Source organism: Talpa occidentalis, unplaced genomic scaffold, assembly GCF_014898055.3.
Source record: "Talpa occidentalis isolate TD23 unplaced genomic scaffold, MPIMG_talOcc4v2.1 talOcc4.3, whole genome shotgun sequence".
NCBI lineage: Eukaryota > Metazoa > Chordata > Mammalia > Eulipotyphla > Talpidae > Talpa > Talpa occidentalis.
The window spans coordinates 42059543-42076899 of NW_023603184.1; the positions used below are offsets into that span (position 1 = coordinate 42059543).

Sequence of the window (17357 nt, forward strand, 5' to 3'; positions counted from 1 at the left end):
GCCGCACCGGAACTTGGGCGCTCCCACCATAGAGATGAGACGCTCTAGGCCGAGCGCGCGGAGGCCCGGCTAGCCCGGCCGGCTTCGTCACGTGACACCCCTTCCCCACTCCCTGAGCATTTCTAAGGCTCCAAGCGTGGAATAAAGAAGCGTCCTCCCCAACGTACGATTTTCCCGTAGTCACATCAACCGTGGGAGAGAAAAAGGACGGGAAATAATATATTCTCTTTGCTACAAAAGAGGAAAACAGAGGGCCGAGGCATGGAGCCCCTCGCCTGGGAGCGCAGGAAGCCGCCCAGGTGCGTCCAGAGGCCTGACGTCGGGCGGGGCACCTGTGCGCGCCGCCTCCGGCCTGTGCACCCTGCTGGTCAGCCAGCCCCGGCCTCGGTCTAAGGCTGCACGACCTCTGGCCTACGAGCCACATACCCCCAGGTTTCGGGCAGGCAAACGACCCCAAAGAGGTAAACTCCTGGTGAAGAGCTGGCTGTGTCAGTAATAATTTGGAGCACTGGATAGTAAAGAATTAGTCCATAGGATCAGGAACTCTTGTTGTACTTCGTTAGTCACTGAAGAGTGAAGTAGTAAGAGCAGTATAAACCTGAAATAGTCATTATAATAATTAAAGGTAAATAAGTGCTACGTGCCAAGCACTGTTTTTGACACATTACCCATATTATTTATTTAGTCTTTATACCAAGTATGACTTATTAATCTATTCTATTGTTCTATATTCGTATCGATCTAATTTTACAAATGAAAGGCCTGAAGCATCGAACTCAAGAGCACGCATGAGGTTAGCCCTGAGAATACCCTGGTGAAATTCAAGTAAACTGGTCTGTCTTCTCTTGCCTGTAAAATCAGTATGGTCAATAGCTAGTTGTAGAAGTGTTGAGGTTGGAGAACCAGCCATGTAGAGTAGTTTTATTTTTATCTTCCGAATAGAGGAGTATTCAGTTTTTAAATTGTGGTTGGTTTACTGATAGAAGACTGGAGGCAGGGACAGTATTAGGAAGTTGTTGCTAGAGTATAAGTGAGGGAGTGGCAGTGAGGATGTGGACAAATGCCACGGGCATTCCACAGGTAACATCATCACGATCTGGAGATAGACTTGGGGGAAATGGTGGTGCAGGTGATGATTGTGGTAGGTGAGAGAGAAATCCAGGATTATTACTGTATTTCCAGTTGAATTGATCGAGCCAGTGGATGATGGCTCATTTCTCCAAGATGAAGAATTCAGGAGGAGAAAGAGGCCTGGAGCAGCTAACCAATATAACAAGGGAACTGTTGAGTTTGGGGGTTCCCATAGGACATTACATGTGTTGTCTTTTACATAAAACGGCCAAAGCATTTCCCAAATAATACAGGGATAGAACTAAAATCTGTAATGTCATATCAACTTGACAGTTTTCATAGTGTTGTTTTCAAAAAGCAATTGTCTAATGGTGAAACATTTTATCCAAGTTTACAGCCAAAGAAATGCATTGTTGCTGGGATGAGAAATTCTTTAAACATTTGTTGCAATGACAGGTTTAAAGGAGGCATTTAAGCCAATGTAGGCCAAAGGAAACAGGCACATTGCAGAGAATTTAAAGGCAGGATTCTTCCTTCTGCTTCTTATATGAATTCCTATGAGCAACAAAAATAGTAGGCACTTAATAAAGTTCACATTAATAGTGTCTTGCTTTTCAGAAGAATGCCTTTCTCATCCATTGTCTCCCTTGATATTTACAATAATTCTGTGAGGTAAGAATAGTGGTTTTTTTATGCTCACTTTACAGATAAGAAAACTGAAGATCAGTCCCCTCAAATTCATATATTGAAACCCTAACTCCCACTGTGATGTTATTTGGAGATAGGGACCTTTGGGGAGGGAGGTGGTCATGAGAGTAAGGCCCTATTAATGGCATCAATGGCTTTATAAGAAGAGAGAAATCAATCTCTTACCACCATATGGGGACATAGCAAGAAGGCAGTAGGAAGAAGGCCCTCACCTTTAACCAAATTGAAGGCATTTTATCTTCTTTGGACTTCCTAGTCCCTAGAACTGTGAAAAATAAATCTGTTGTTTAATCCACATCTCTACCCCACCCCACCCCCCAAAAAAGGAAGAAAGAAAACCAAAGATCAGGGTGTGAAAAATAAATCTGCTGTTTAAGCCACCTCTCCACCCCACCCCACCCCCCCAAAAAAGGAAGAAAGAAAACCAAAGATCAGGGAAATTAGGTGACTTGCTGCAGTATATTACTAGTACTTAGCTAGAAATAAAGTTTTTACCTTTGTATGCCAACTTCAATGTTTTTCACTATGAGTCACCACCTTTTAGAACTATTTGGCAGAAGATCATAAAGATTTTGCCTTTTGATGATATTATGAATTAAGCTTCCTGTAAATCTATTCTTACTAGATTCTGCTCTTTCTACGCACTCTTAGGACCAATCCTTGAGATTAACACATGAAATTGAGACAAGGAGAACTGGTGGAAGATATATATCAGGAATCCATAGACTCCAAGATTCCCTGCCTTACTGATCTGTCCATCTCTAGAGGCTGGACCTATCAGCTGGAATAGTGGTCCCTGGACTATCCATGTGACCTGAGCTTCCTCACAGCATGGCAACTGAGTTTTAAAGGTGAGCATTCTAAGAATGAGATTGATAGAAATTCATGGCCCTTTCTAATCTAGCTTTGGAAGTTAAAGTTTAACCACAGATAATAACTGCTGGGTTTATATAAAGAGACTTTGTAGTATTCTATGGCTTGAAAAGCCTGCAACCCAGCTGATAATTTGAATGAAGCTTTGGGAGACATCAGCTAGACTGTTACTCAGATATATGAACTGCAGAAACTGAGATAATATTTGTTGTTTTATGGCAAATGCAGCAATAGATAACTAATATATTGAAAAGGAGAGAGGAAGAAATTTGAACAGTATTAGTCACTGTAATTCTCCTTATGCACTTGCCTTGACAAGATTATCCATGCTCATGATTTGAATTACTCTCTGCAGATGACTCATGAATCTGTATTTCCATCCCAGAATTCTCTCATGAGCTACAAACTTTTACATCCTGCAGTTCCAACTTATCAAAACTTGAATTTGTAAACTATGATCTTTAGTTGGCAATGATATGTCTCAATATAGGTTCATCGGTTGTAACAAGTATGCCACTGATGGGGGTATTGATAATGGGGAGTAGGGACAGGAGTAGGGACAGGGGCATCTGGGAAATCTCTGTATTGTCCTTTAATTTTTCTGTGAACCTAAAACTGCCCTAAAAATATTAAGCCTTAGTAAAAACTTAGTCTTTGTCACTTTTTCACTCAATTCTGCAATTTTTCCTTTGTCCTATCTTATAGAAAAATACCATTTGGTTACTCAAATTAGAAACGTGGAGTTCTCCTGGTGGCCTAGGGGTTAAGTTTCAGCGCTATCACCACTAAGGCGGGAATTCAATCTGTGGTCTGGGAGCTAACCCACTTGGTGCAGCAGACCTCTTCTGCTCCCCTCAGCAGTATATTTCAGTTGATCCCCCTCTCTACTCCCCACTCTGTCTCTGGTGAATCCTCTCACCCCTTGCACCTCTGGCCTACACCCCAGTTCTTCTATGTAAAAATTTTTAAAAAACTGACACCCAAATATTAAAAAAGAACCCTGAAATCTGTCCTTATTTCCTTCCTCTCCTTCTCTTTTTATTTTTTAATTTTTTAAAAGATTTATTTATATATGCATACAAGAGCTGGGGTACAGGCCAGAGATGCGGGGGGTGAGAGGATTCACCAGAGACAAAGTGGGGAGCAGAACAGGCAGATCTATTGATACACACTGCTGAGAGGGGCAGCGGGCGAGACAGGAGAGGTCTGCTGTGCCATGTGGGTTGCTCCCTGGCCAGCCGGGGATTGAATTCATACTGCAGAGGCTGTGGATTGCTTCATAGTGCAGCGCTTAACCCCTTGTGCCACCAGGGAGGCCCCTCCTTCTCTTTTTAAATTCAATTTTACTGTAGGGCCTCCCCCGTGGCGCAGCGGTTGAGCGCTGGGTTGCGAAGCTGCCCGCAGCCTCTGCAGCGCTGGTTCGATTCCCGGCTGCTCCCCGGCCACCAGAGGAGGGTCCCACATGGTGCGCAGACCTCTCCTGCCGCCCGCTGCTCCCCTCAGCAGTGTACTTCGGTCCTTCTGCCTGCTCTGCTCCCCGCTCTGGCTCTGGTGAATTCTCTCACCCTCCCGCACTTCTGACTGTACCCAGTGCATGTATAAACGAAAAACGAACAAACAAGTAAATAAATAAAACATGCCTCTATAAAAAAAAGAAAAAAAAAAAAAAGTAGCTTTAAAAAAAAAAAAAAATTCAATTTTACTGTAACAGTGACAACAAAAAAATAAACTAACATTTATGGAAGGCTTACTATATGCTAGCTACTCACTGTTCTAAGCACTTTCTATGTATCTTTACAACAACCCTATAATATACAGACTATAATTATTCCTGTTTTACACGTAAGAAAACAAATCAGAATGATGTAGTTTGCCCAAGGCCCATTGCTACTGAGAGCCTGATTTGAAACCTAAGCTGATGGGCAACAAAGCTGCACTCTTTAGCCATGGCATGAATACTGTCTCCAATTAAGCAAATCCTGTCATTTTTAAATTCCTGTCTCATGAATCTGACCCCTGCCTCCTCCTTCAACTGTTGCCACTTCAGGCTATGTTGGGCCTCCCTGGTGGCACTAGGGGTTAAGACACAACCTGTCAAGCTGTTCACAGCCACTGCAGCACGAGTTCGATCCCCAGCCAGGGAGTTACCCACATGGCGCAGCAGACCTCTCCTGACTCACCCGTTGCTCCCCTCAGCAGTGTATTTCGGTCAGTCTGCCTGTTCTGCTCCCCACTCTGTCTCTGGTGAATCCTCTCAACCCCCCACACCTCTGGTGTGCACCCCAGCTCTTGTATGCATAAATAAATAAATCTTTAAAAAAAAATAAAATGGTTCATAAGGAGAAAGACCCCATAAAATACAAAGGAGAAGAAGGGGGCAAACAGACAAGAGGAAATTCAAGAGTGATGTTGCAGAGACCAAAAAGCAGTGTTTCAGCAAGGGAATGGTCAACCTTATTAAAAGCTTTTGAAAGGTGCAAACTAGAAAAATGTTGGCGGTGGTTGTTGATAATTTGGTATGTCAAGGGCCAGAGCCATAGTATAGTGGTATCTAGAGTGTACTGGAGGCAGACAACCCTCATGAGAAGCTTGGCTTAAAGAGGTGCATGTAAATGGAGTTTGTCACTGGAGAGGAAGAGAAATTGAAGGACTCGCTTCCTGATTTCTATCCTTACTACAAAGCTACAGTAATCAGATTGTATAGCACCAGCATAAAGATGTGTAGATCAGTGGAATCAAATTGAGAGTCTAGAAGTAAACCCATGTTTCTGATCAGTTGAGTTTTGACAAGGATGCCAATTCAATGGGGGAAGAATAGTTTTTTCAATAAATAGTGCTGCTAGAATTAGATGATAACCACATGCAAAACAATGAATTTCTATCTCTACCTCTGATCATATACAAAATAACTTAGAATAATGTAAAGACCTGACCTTAAGAGTTAAACTTATGGGCCTTCCTTCCCTGGTGGTGCAGGTGGTTGAGCACTGCACTGTGTAGCTGTCCGCAGCCTCTGCAGTGCCGGTTCGATCCCGGCCAGCAAAGGTCCCACATGGCACAACAGACCTCTCCTTTCGCTCCCGCTGCTCCCCTCAGCAGTGTATTTCATCAGTGTATTTCTGCCTCTTCTGTTCCCTGCTCTGTCTCTGATGAATCCTGTCATCCTCCCGCACATCTGGGCTGTACCCCAGTTCTTGTATAAATAAATAAATAAATCTTAAAAAAGAGTGAACTTACAAAACTCTTAGAGTAAAACATAAATGTTTGTGACATCGGATTAAGCAACAGTTTCTTAGATATGACATGTAAAGCACAAATAAGCAAAGAAAGAGAATTTGGACATCTTCAAAATTAAAATCCTTTGTGTGTCAAAGGACACTATCAAGAAATAAAAGCACACTATTAAGAAAGTAAAAAGAGGGCCTCCACAGTGGTGCAGCGGTTGAGAGCTGGGTTGCGAAGCTGCCCGCAGCCTCTGCAGCACCGGTTCGATCCCCGGCCACAGGGTGAGGGTCCCACATGGTGCGCAGACCTCTCCTGCCACCCGCTGCTCCCCTCAGCAGTGTACTTCGGTCCTTCTGCCTGCTCTGCTCTCTGCTCTGACTCTGGTGAATTCTCTCACCCTCCCGCACTTCTGACTGTACCCAGTGCATGTATAAATAAATAAATAAATCTTTAAAAAAAAAAAAAAAAAGAAAAAAAAAAAAAAAGAAAGTAAAAAGACAAACTGCAGAATCAAGGAAAATATGTGCAAATCATGTATTTATTAAGAGTCTGGTATTCAATTCACTACTTCCTTAAATGTGAAACATAGAATGAGTTATGATTCAGTAATTCCATTCCTCGGTATGTTCTTAAGAAAATTAAAAAAATATGTTCACACCAAATGTTTATTATTCAATGTAGCCCATGAGTAGAAACAATTCAAATATCCATCAAGTGATGAATGGTAAAACAAGATGAGGTATATCCATACAGCAAAATATCCATAAAAAGAAATTAAGTACTTTTCATGCTAAAACATGGATAAAATCATGAAAACATGCTAAATGAAAGAAATCAGACACAAAATACCACATATTGTATGATTCATTGTTAGGAGATGTCCAGTTTAGGCAAATCTTACAGAGAGAAAGTAGATGAGTGGTTACCAGGAGTTGGGGGAAGGCAGGAATGGTGAGGCTAATGGATATGGGGTTTCTTTTGGGGGTCATAATAACCTTTGAATATACTGAAAATCATTGAATTGTATACTTTTAAGTGGTCAATTTATGAGATATGAATTTATCTCAATTTAAAAAACCAAGAAAGGCTTTAAAATAAAATTTGTAAGTGGTTTGTTTTGGATACAATCAAGTTAGGTACATCGATTACCATTGATAAAATAATTGTGTCTCAGTGAGGGCAATCATCCAAAGACTGCTACCTATCCTTAGCTCCCTTGGTGGCTTTACTGGTTATGGGTCCTTGCTTTTCATCCTTCCCTCTTTACCACTGTCCTAATTCTGCTTGCAGCATCTCCCAGTAAATCTCAGCTTCCGCTTCTGAAACAATTCAAATGTAAAGCCAACTTTCTGATTTTCTAGCTCTGAGTCAGCTTTGTCGCAGCTAAACCCTAGTTACCATCAAAATTCATCCTTATGGAAAAAAACACCTTGAAATACAGAAAATCTCCTTTTACGGTTTAATTCAGAGATAGCACAGGTCCTAATCAGATTCTGTCATCAGTAGTCAAGTCCTTCCTCTCATTTTTTGTTTCCAAATGATAGTATAAAGAACTATTTGATTGTGAGCTCACGGTACAATTACTGATTTCTCACTAGCAAGCAATGCCAAAAAGAAAAAAAAAAAGGACATTTCAACAGAAAAAATAGGAAACAAATGCAGGGAAAAGGGGGCAACAGCTCCCTGACTCTAAGTTTCAGTTTCTGCATCAGCTGATGCCAGGGCTGGCGTTCGAGTGTGCTGCTGAGATGCTTACTGGTTTCCTAGCACTTCTCTCAGGAACTTCTGACATTTCAGTGAGAAATTTCAAATACAGTTGAACAGTTCCATAATCTATTTATTTAAAGGACTGGAAGTCAGAGAAGAAATAGTTGGAACGCTGAATGTGAGACAGGGTGGCACCCTTGTTTTCCATGTTAGGGGGAGCTTTGTTTAGAGAGTTTAGAAGGATGAAGATCAGAGACGAATCATTGAGATGTGAAGATCCAGAGGACACAGGAGTGATGGGGCCAGATCAAGGACACAGGGAGAGTGGATGTAGCAAAACAGAGGCGAGCCCTCCTTCTTAGAGTCAGGATGAAGAGGAGAATGAGTGCTGGGGTGTGGATAAAGTGGCCCTGAAATGGGCAGGAGGAACAATAAAAGCTATCGGTGGCCTACACCATGGATGAGTCGGTTCCTAGATAACTTTCCTTGGGGATATGACTTTAGATGCTAAACTAACATTGCAAATATCAAGTCACATACCCACATACACAAAGTGGTTCTTTTGCTTTTTCATTTAGACTTTTAGGATCTTCAATAACATGTAAAGTCACTGAAGTAGCAAAACGAGGTAAGCATTCCTTTCACCCAACATTTAGTTTCTAGGATATTTTCATTGTATTTAAAATAATCCCACGTTTACTAAACATCACAGCATGTCTCAAGTTTTTAAAAAGAAAACTCTTCTACATGCTCTCGTCTCATCATCTGAAAGTGACATAGGCTGATGGCTATGTTCTGGACCCTAATCTCAACCTCACGGCATTCTGTCAAGGCTTTACAGCACTGTCACCTCCACTTCCTGTTAAAAATTTCAAATAATCATAGAGAAGCATTGTAGCTGTTATTTCTTGCCAGCACACATCACCTATCACTTCATTAAGTGAAATTCAAATTCTAATCTCTTTACCTAGTTAATATTTTAAATCAGAATTGCAAATAGTGATGAACCCCCCAGTAGTTTGTTGGTAAAAAATAAGTTCCCCATGAATCTTACTGTATTCTATGAGCAAGGAAAATCTATCAAATCAACATTTGTAGATGAGAATCATACTCAGGATTAGAATGGTCCCTTAAAGTCACCTGGTCTTACCCCTTTTTGAATTTGTTGGCCTATAATACTCCTGCCAAATGGCACTACGAACTAAACTCAGCTATCCCAAGATTGTTATTAGAGAATTCTGAAAAAAAAAACAAAAAAAAAAAACAAAAAAAAAACAACAACAAAAACCAAACCTTTTCCCACAGAATAAATGGAAAGCTTTTGCCTTATGGTTTCTTCCCTCTGGTCTAGTTTTGTGCTCCCACAGGGCCACACAGAACAAATCCAAGGCCTCTTTAATGTGTCAGTTCTCCAGAGGCTAAAGATAGAAATCAAGACTATCTTCCTAGTATCTATAGTTAGCCTAGTTGGCAAATAGCCTTAAAGATTACTTGGAAGAAATTGATGAACTTAAAAATTTAATTTCTAATAGAATAATTCATCCGTTTTGAGTGATAAAGTTCACCCTTTAATTAGCTTTCTCTGTGTCAGTTTAAAATAAACTAGGTTTGCAAACAAATCATGCTAAATACATCAAATTATTTAATTTTTTTATTATGACAATTGACATATATTAAGTGAAAGAAATGACAGAAATATAATAAAACATTTTGAAAGAAAAAATTACAGAGTTAGGCCAGGAACTATAAAATAGCTTTAGGCCTGGCTTATAACACCAATATTTCTGATCAGACTGTAGTGAGACATTGAACACTTCATTAACAAAAATATTGGCACTGGCCACAACATATTTTGGTTGTTACTTACAGGAATATTGTTTTTAAACAACTATGCACTGTGATTCTAACACACTAGGTGTTCATACACTGCAGCTAACTCCTGAAGCTTTAAGCTATCAGGAATTCCCATTTTTTTTAATGCACAAAATTTACTTTGTGCAGTTACTGAAATCACATTTCCAGTTTTCAAATCCCTTCCCCCCTCACGCATGCATTAAAAGTGGCAGAGAGTACTCCAGCTCCTCCTATTTGCCTAACAGCATGTTCCTGATCACCTCAACTGTTTTATGCTAATCTGGAGCTTCTGCTTTAGCTCTCATCACTTAGGAACAAAATAAAGCATTCTGAGCACCTATTCTGGGAATCATTTTTTATGCATAGGAAAAATAAAGCATTTCATATAGCATGTCTGAAAATCCAAGAGGCAGGCTATCAAACACTCCCGGAATCCCAGCTACTATTACTAAATAAAAATGAAGACCTAACTTATGCCATTTACAAACTTTAATATGGAATTTGTTTTCTTTCTTCACCTGGAAAAACATGATTCCCTGAAATTCATGAACAGGTGAGGACAGCAAAGAAACTGAGATCTCACATCAGCTGACAACAGATAATGACAGCTTAGATAAAATTTGACACATTAGATGAATTTCATTCTTCAAGAATCCATTTGTGCTACAAAAAGTGAGAAATTAGAATGGCAAATTATCAGATGCTAAAAAGTACTGGCATTTAAACAAAGGTGTGTTAATATGATAAAATGTGCCCTGTAAAAAAAAGCCTTAGAATTGGCAACACTACCTGATTTGAAAATACTTTTGATAAAATGAGGGAATTTGAATTTGAATCTGATCTCTCGTCCTGCTATGCTTCCAACAGACAACTATTTCTGTGGAATTAAGCCTACTGAATAAGTAGCTAATTGAGCAAATCTTATTTTTCCTTCTAACAGATTGAAGAGAAACCAAGCTTAGCTCCACCCTCACCCCCATCTAAGTATAGGGCACTCATTTTCAAGGTGTATACAAAGCCTCCTAGCAGGTTTGGACAAGCTACAATTCAGATATCATTATCAAGAAATTACTTTGGTAAGAGAACAAAACACCAGACCAACATTAAGAATATCCTAGTCAGTCATCACAAAAATCACACACTTTTAAGAATATACTGTTAAATGCCAGCTTTGGGTTATTATAGCTGTTCTGAAGTTGAAAATCCATTTACACTAAAAAAACTAGATCTGAGTGTATATGTACGCATCTAGTGTGTGGTGTGTGTGTGGGTGTGCGTGCGTATAATTTTCATGCAATGATCTTAAAGCTTTGGAGAGAAGGGTTGTTAGCCTAATTTCAAGGCTTGTCCATCTAACAGTATTGACATGCACCAACTCTGCTAAAGGGCAGGAGAATGAAAAAGACCATGGCACAGATTTTTAGACAATTTTAGGTTTAATTACATAATGCACCTGTAGATGTTCTAGCATAAACACAATTGTAAAAATCTACATCCTATTTTAGGGTATTTTTCCACCTCCCATCCCTTAAAAGCTGTACAGTTATAAAAATTGTGACTCTCAAGCAAAATAAATTTTTTTTGCAACATACAAAATAAGTTAAATGATTCAGAAGGTCTTAAGTCATTAAGTTTCCCAATGACTGTTCTGGACGTCCGTAAGCATGACATGCAGTTCCTGACCTATGACCAGAACTCAATAAATACACTTAAATTAGATTTCTTTTAGAAACTGATGAAAGTCAAGAAAATATATAGTTAACAATTCTATTCTTAACTTACATCATCCAGTGGCAAAAAGAACAAGGCAGGTCACTCAGTCCTTAGTGCATTTTCTAGCTTGTACCGGTTTGGCAAAAAACACAAATGTGGTTACTTTAAAAATGTTTTTTTTTTCATTCAAAATGTCTGAAGAGCTGAATTAATAAATTTCTACTCATCTAATAATTTGTTATGCCCTGTATATAACTTACGCATAGGATAGACATTATCTTAAGTTATTAAAATAAAAACATCTTCATTAATTGAAATCGTTAACAACGTGCCAGAATTAGATTTGAAGCATTTTCCACAGTGAAATAGTGTGAATATAAAATGAAACAAGAGCTTACATGACTAAAATGGCAAGGGGGGATGATTTCTGAGAGGGTTTATGTGAATAACAGTTTAAAAAAAGGTTGCGCATACAGTCTGTAGTGGTTATATACCAAACACACTACATTTTGGCTTACGACTGTTTGCTTGCTTGGGAATGACTCTGAACAATATTACATAGCAATTCTTGGCACTCAAAAAATGTTAAATGATATTGAAGTGAAATATCTCAAAAATAAAATTTGAAGTGTACACAGAACACAATAACCCGGTTTAAATACACCGATAGTGAAGGGCCTTGTCTTTCAAGATTAGAATAAAAACAATGAAGCAAATCAGCAGTTAGTTTGCCACTTGCAAGGTGGGTATGTATACAGATACACACTGGGAATGGTGGATAAAATAGGAATGGATTTTATTCTAAGGAAGTTAATAATAGGTATTAAGTAGAGGACTAGGTAGATTATAGCAGATATGCAGTCTTGGCATTCTGCTTTTTGGGAAAGGCAGGAATATATTTTTAGACTGTCAAGCCAAGAAGAGGAACTTCACTATTTTTCTCTAGATTTTCTCTAATCCAATGTTCATAATTTCCTATCAGTTACAATTATTTGCCTTATATCTTTTATGTTAATGATTTCAAAGGATTCATTTTCTTATCTAAGGTATGTATATATACCCATACATACATATACATATGTGTGTATACATATATATGTTCATTTCATTTTTAAAAAACTGGGTTTTTAATACTTGTTCTATAGCTGTGAGGCAGTGCCATGAATCATAGACTCATTCCACTGTGTTGTGAAGGGCAGAGTTCACAAGTTTTTCTGAATATTAAACTTGTAGATTCATCAGCTTCCTTTCAGTTGTGTGGTAGATCTAGTAAATGATTACCATCTCTTACATCCACAAACTAAAACGGGATTACTTGTGACAAAGGAAACTTCATCAATCCCACTTAAAAATAGTTAATATCTTCCCATTATTTTAACTCTAAATTACAAGTAAACAGCTACATTTTTTTTAAATATATGTACTTTGCTCAAATGTATAGCATGGGATGGGTTCTATCAACCAAAAAGTGAAAAGTGGAAATTGCAATATTTTTTAAAATGAATGTTTAAAATCTTTTTTCCCCAACAACTTCTCTAACATTCAAAGCCCTTGGTTCTTTGGCAGGTGACATTTTAAAAAATTATCGATAGACATGAATTTATTCTACACGAAACTCCTCTTTATGCTCTGAATCTGCAATCTTGACCAACTGGAAAAGGAAGTGTTAAGGAAACACAACCTCAGTGTATCAGGTATGCTCTTGACAATATCTCTGCCATCATTTTCCAGAAACGTGCTAACAATGGAAAATGTTTTACACTTAACCACTATTTCATCAGCACAAGTCTACAAAACCAAAATGTTATTTTCTGAGTTCTTTTCACATATATTTCACTTTAATTCAAAGCTTCTGCTTTGTGAAAACTGGGCTAATTTTCAAATCTTTACAGAAATTGCACGCTAAATATTCTGAAACTAAACTACATCTCCTCTATTAATACATTTGCTATAAATGTGGGGTTTGATACTGGTATTTAAAAAAAGGGGTTGAAAGGATTAAGGGACTCTATTATATAGTAATTACTGTGAACCTAAACCCATGGTTTATACTCTAATAACAAGGTTCAAAGATATTCTAAACTCCAGATGAATCACTGCTTTCTTGTACTTTGTCTAGTTCCTAGTGACTGAATTGTATCTTTGGATAAAGAACATTGACTTCTTCCTAATTTTTTTCTAACTTCAAAGCACAGAGTTATTTCAGTGAATTAAAAATTTGGAAGCCTTTGAGGGACCAAATCTAAACACCGCAACAAATGTTTTTGAACTGTTCAAAATTTAATTATCCATAATCGGTCTATATACATAATAATGTGGAAGTATCAGCTGCTTGGATTGCACTCTTTGTAGGTGAAGCATAGTTAACTGGTTTAATCACAATATAAGGTTAAAACAGATACACTCACTATCAAATTCACAAACACATAATTTAAGTTTGGTAAAGATCAGGCAGCAAAAATGGTATCATAACTCAGTTAATGGGATATTTGCCAAATGGAATACTCAGTCTTTACTATGATAAAAATTACCTTTGGCTTTCTATAGCAGAAGGGTAAAGAGAACTCCTTACTTCACATTAGGCATCCTGTTAAAATAAATAATCTCCCTACTTAAGACTTCTTATCACGTGCTCAGCTAAGAAGAACTAATCTGTGGAAGCGGGAACTGGTGTGGAGTCCAGAGAGTGACAGGGAACATGAGCATTTCTACCCCAAAGTGGCTTTACCCAGCTGCAAGACTAAAACGGTAGACTGGGGTGGAGACTGCATTGCGGGATAGGCCACTGTGCATTCGCACCACTTACCTTGCGACAGCAGGCATCCTTTTGTTGTCTGCCTGTTTTAGATAGTTAAAAAGACTAACATTCTTAATCAACTTTCAAATAAATGAGCCAAACCTAGCTAGAAAGGAGTTTTGGTAAGTAAATGTGGCTCCGTATACAGCCCTACTCTACTGTCTGTGAATGTAAACCCTTCCCTCCCTTCCAGGGAACATTGTCTCAAAATAAAAATCACAACTTACTTGGAACCACATGCTATTGGTGCATCCTATTTTTAGGCTGCTTTCATTATTTTATTTTTTATACAGATACATATACATTGCTAGAATCAAAGCAAAATATTAATAGGCAGGTACTACAGAACTAAAGTGAAACAAAAAAACAAACAAAAGAACAACAACTGAAAAACGACAGCTATAAACTCTCAAAGTCAAGAGATAAGATTTAAGGGCAACACCTGTTGAAGAAGGAAAAGGAGTATAAAATTTCTAGAGAGGTATTTATAATGCAAATCTAATGCCAGCTTTTTAGTAGTAAAAAAGAAGTGCTTTACTATACACTGACTAATACATATGATGCTTAATTTGGAAAGAAAAATGAATGAAGTTCCGTGGGCCAGCAGCAGATATGGTGTGTCCATTGCCGGCAACAGACACAACACAGAACAGAAAAACCCAAATCCCAGGGCTAAAGTATTCACAGAAGTAATGGCTGAAGGTTTCAGAATTTGACAGGCAAGGTTTAATCACAAGTGCTATACTTTGTACAATGTTATTTATGGCTCTGCCTGAAATTTTACAGCTGTAACAGAAACTAAATAAGACAAAGTTCATATTTTAGTGTCAATTACAAGTTACATATTTCTTTAGTTACAAACTCCTTTTTCTTGAAATAAAGGGCGTATCTTTCTTTTTAAAGTGTTGAGATGTTTGAAATGGATGTCATGCCTACTGTATATTGGTTCTCATTCAACTCTATGTTGGTCATATGACTATTAATGAATTTTAATAGAAGTCTAATGGCCAAAGGCCAAAACTACATTCAAACCCTGCTAATATATCCAGGCAGATAGGAAATTCCAACACACACACAGAAACACACACGCGTGTGCGCGCACACATACACACGCACACACAGACACACAGACACACACACGCTAAAACTCAAAACTAAAAACCTCCCAAAGGAACTGCTTTGTTTGTAGACTTCAATTTGAAGTAGATACTAAGGGCAAGAATAGACCAGTTAAAATTCACCTGAAAATCCTTTCCCCTTCTTCAAATGTGCTAAAATATCGTTGTCAGTTTAGCATCTCTTCATGTATGTTGTATAGATGCGTTTCTTTCAAAATGATATTTTAGATACTTAAATATTTAGTGGCCAGACGAGAAAGAGTTACATTATCTGCAAAGTTTAGTCCACCTGGGACTTAAGAAAGACCACACTCATTTCACTAATAACTCTCCATGATAGTATATTTGAGGCCACCACATCACCACTGAGTAAAGCTGTTTTTAGAAATTTGCTGCTAGCACAATCTGGTTGTCAAAGCTTCATTATACATTTACTGTACAAATGCTTTCGGATGACTTTTTTTAAGCAAGAAACTCCGCTAGAACAGAAACTTAGGTTTGAGATTTTTGATGGTACTTTCTCGGTCTTTTCTTTATTAAGTGTGGTTATCTCCAAGAGTAAACAAGTTGATTTCATGAACGCTATTACTACATGACTTATGTATGATGTTATCTACAATTCTCACACTGCAACAATACAGACTTGCACTTTTAAACAGTCTGTTAATCATCTATGCCATGAATGTTTAAATATAATATATATTTAATATGAAAAAGCTAAAGCACAAGTGCTTTCTCCCACCCCTAGTTCTGTCTTGGGCCCTCACAGATCTGGAATGCATTCTTATCGACCCCTTTTCACAAAGTCAGGAGAGCTCAGGAAATATAAAGTCAAAAATATACAAATCTTTGTTGTTATTATAATAAGATTTTTTTTTTCCATGAATGAAATTACCAAGGACCATGAACTTGAAAAAGGAAAATCAAAAGGAATTTACAGCAATTATTTATCTTCAAAGTTCAAAACTGGTCGCTTCACAGAAAGACTTCAGGGTTTGTTGAAATTTTTCTTCTAAAAAGTCATTCTGTAGTGGAGTTTTCTAGGAAAAATAAAACAGCTTTTAATAACTGGCCCGCTGGTGTGAGAGCTACCGTGGAATAAATTAGCACAAAAATGGAAAAAAAGTCTTATAACTGTTCACTGTTACAGACATAATCAACAAGGTCAGTCACTCTCAAAAGTTCATCTTCCTCTTCTTCCGGTGCTCCTGCCTCTTGCCCACCACTTGTTCCATTGGGGGCCAGGCCTGCACTGGCTGTGTTGCTGTCCTTGGGGGTCTGAGGCTTCTCAGTGGGCTTGCCAATCAAGTTCTCAATGGCTTTGCCAGGACTCTGTCCATTGGTGGAAGGTAAGTCCACTAAGCTATAGTCCAACGGGCTCCCCACCTTGCCTACATTTTCAAAGTCTTCTTCCTCATCACTGTCTATCCGATAGGGCTTCTTGGTGCTCTCCTGTTCCGAAGGCAGAACCCTGGGCTGGTTGTCACAGGCAGGCTGATCTGCATCTCCATTAGCATTGTCACAACTCTCCTCATCCGTCTCAATCCGATGTAGCCGTTTTCGGGATGGTTTGCCTTCCTCTTCCTCCTCCTCATCGGCTTCTGAATATTCATCTGTGCTTCGACCCCGCTTTCGAACTGACCGCTTTGATTCTTTAGCTAGCTCATCATCTTCAGAGTTCTTGGACATATAGCTCTCTAGAATAAACAGCATATTTATGCCATTGGCACAGTTAACCACAGAGTTAAGTAATTCCTTCTTTTCTCCCCCTATTCACCCACATCCTTCTTTCAGGCTTGCTCATATATAAGTACTTCCTTTCAGTAACTGGCCTCACCTCTCTCCTCTCAGCCCACACCGATGTCTGGTATGATCCACAGCATATTTTCGTATGAGCTTAGGCATGACCAGAATCAGATTTACAAACATATCTGATGATCCTTAAGTCGATGACTTTAGTCATACTAGTCCTAAATTAGGCAATCACGTAACATACTAAAAAGGAAAGATTAAAACTGAGCACCCAACACTGGAGAGCTGAAACACTAAGCTCTCATCCCGTGTTATTAAATGTCCCTATTATCCTTAGTTTCATCTTAAATGATCTCACCTCGTGGCTTTAATTACCGATTGTATGCTGGTGACTCTCACACATTTGTTTTAGGTAACCCCTAAATTCCAGGCTCATGTATAAACTGCCTACTCAACATCTATGCTTCAGTTTTTAAAAAAGGCAACTCAAGCAAAATGTGTCTAGAATTGAGATCCTAAACTTCTGCCATTTTGGTCTC

General features: G+C 38.6%; 1 protein-coding gene and 1 long non-coding RNA gene across 9 annotated transcripts in view; one reads left to right on the forward strand and one right to left on the reverse strand.

Moving 5' to 3' along the window:
- The first annotated feature begins 55 nt into the window (after positions 1–55).
- The window catches only part of LOC129146610 (uncharacterized), a 47960-nt gene continuing 30658 nt past the window's right edge, over positions 56–17357 (forward strand). For 2 of the 3 annotated variants that reach the window (XR_008553512.1, XR_008553513.1), the window contains exons 1-3: positions 56–299; positions 2431–2630; positions 12718–12845. This is a non-coding gene — a long non-coding RNA (uncharacterized LOC129146610). Of the gene's footprint in view, positions 300–2430; positions 2631–12717; positions 12846–15965; positions 16203–17357 lie in introns of those variants that run through there. The other variant, XR_008553514.1, reaches the window with a different exon arrangement.
- The window catches only part of RSF1 (remodeling and spacing factor 1), a 140689-nt gene continuing 129720 nt past the window's right edge, over positions 6389–17357 (reverse strand). For all 6 annotated transcript variants that reach the window (XM_037523030.2, XM_054699563.1, XM_054699562.1 and 3 more), the window contains one exon: positions 6389–16763. In XM_037523030.2, coding sequence (XP_037378927.2) covers positions 16195–16763 — 569 coding nt within the window. In that variant the 3' untranslated portion in view covers positions 6389–16194. The remainder of the gene's footprint in view (positions 16764–17357) is intronic.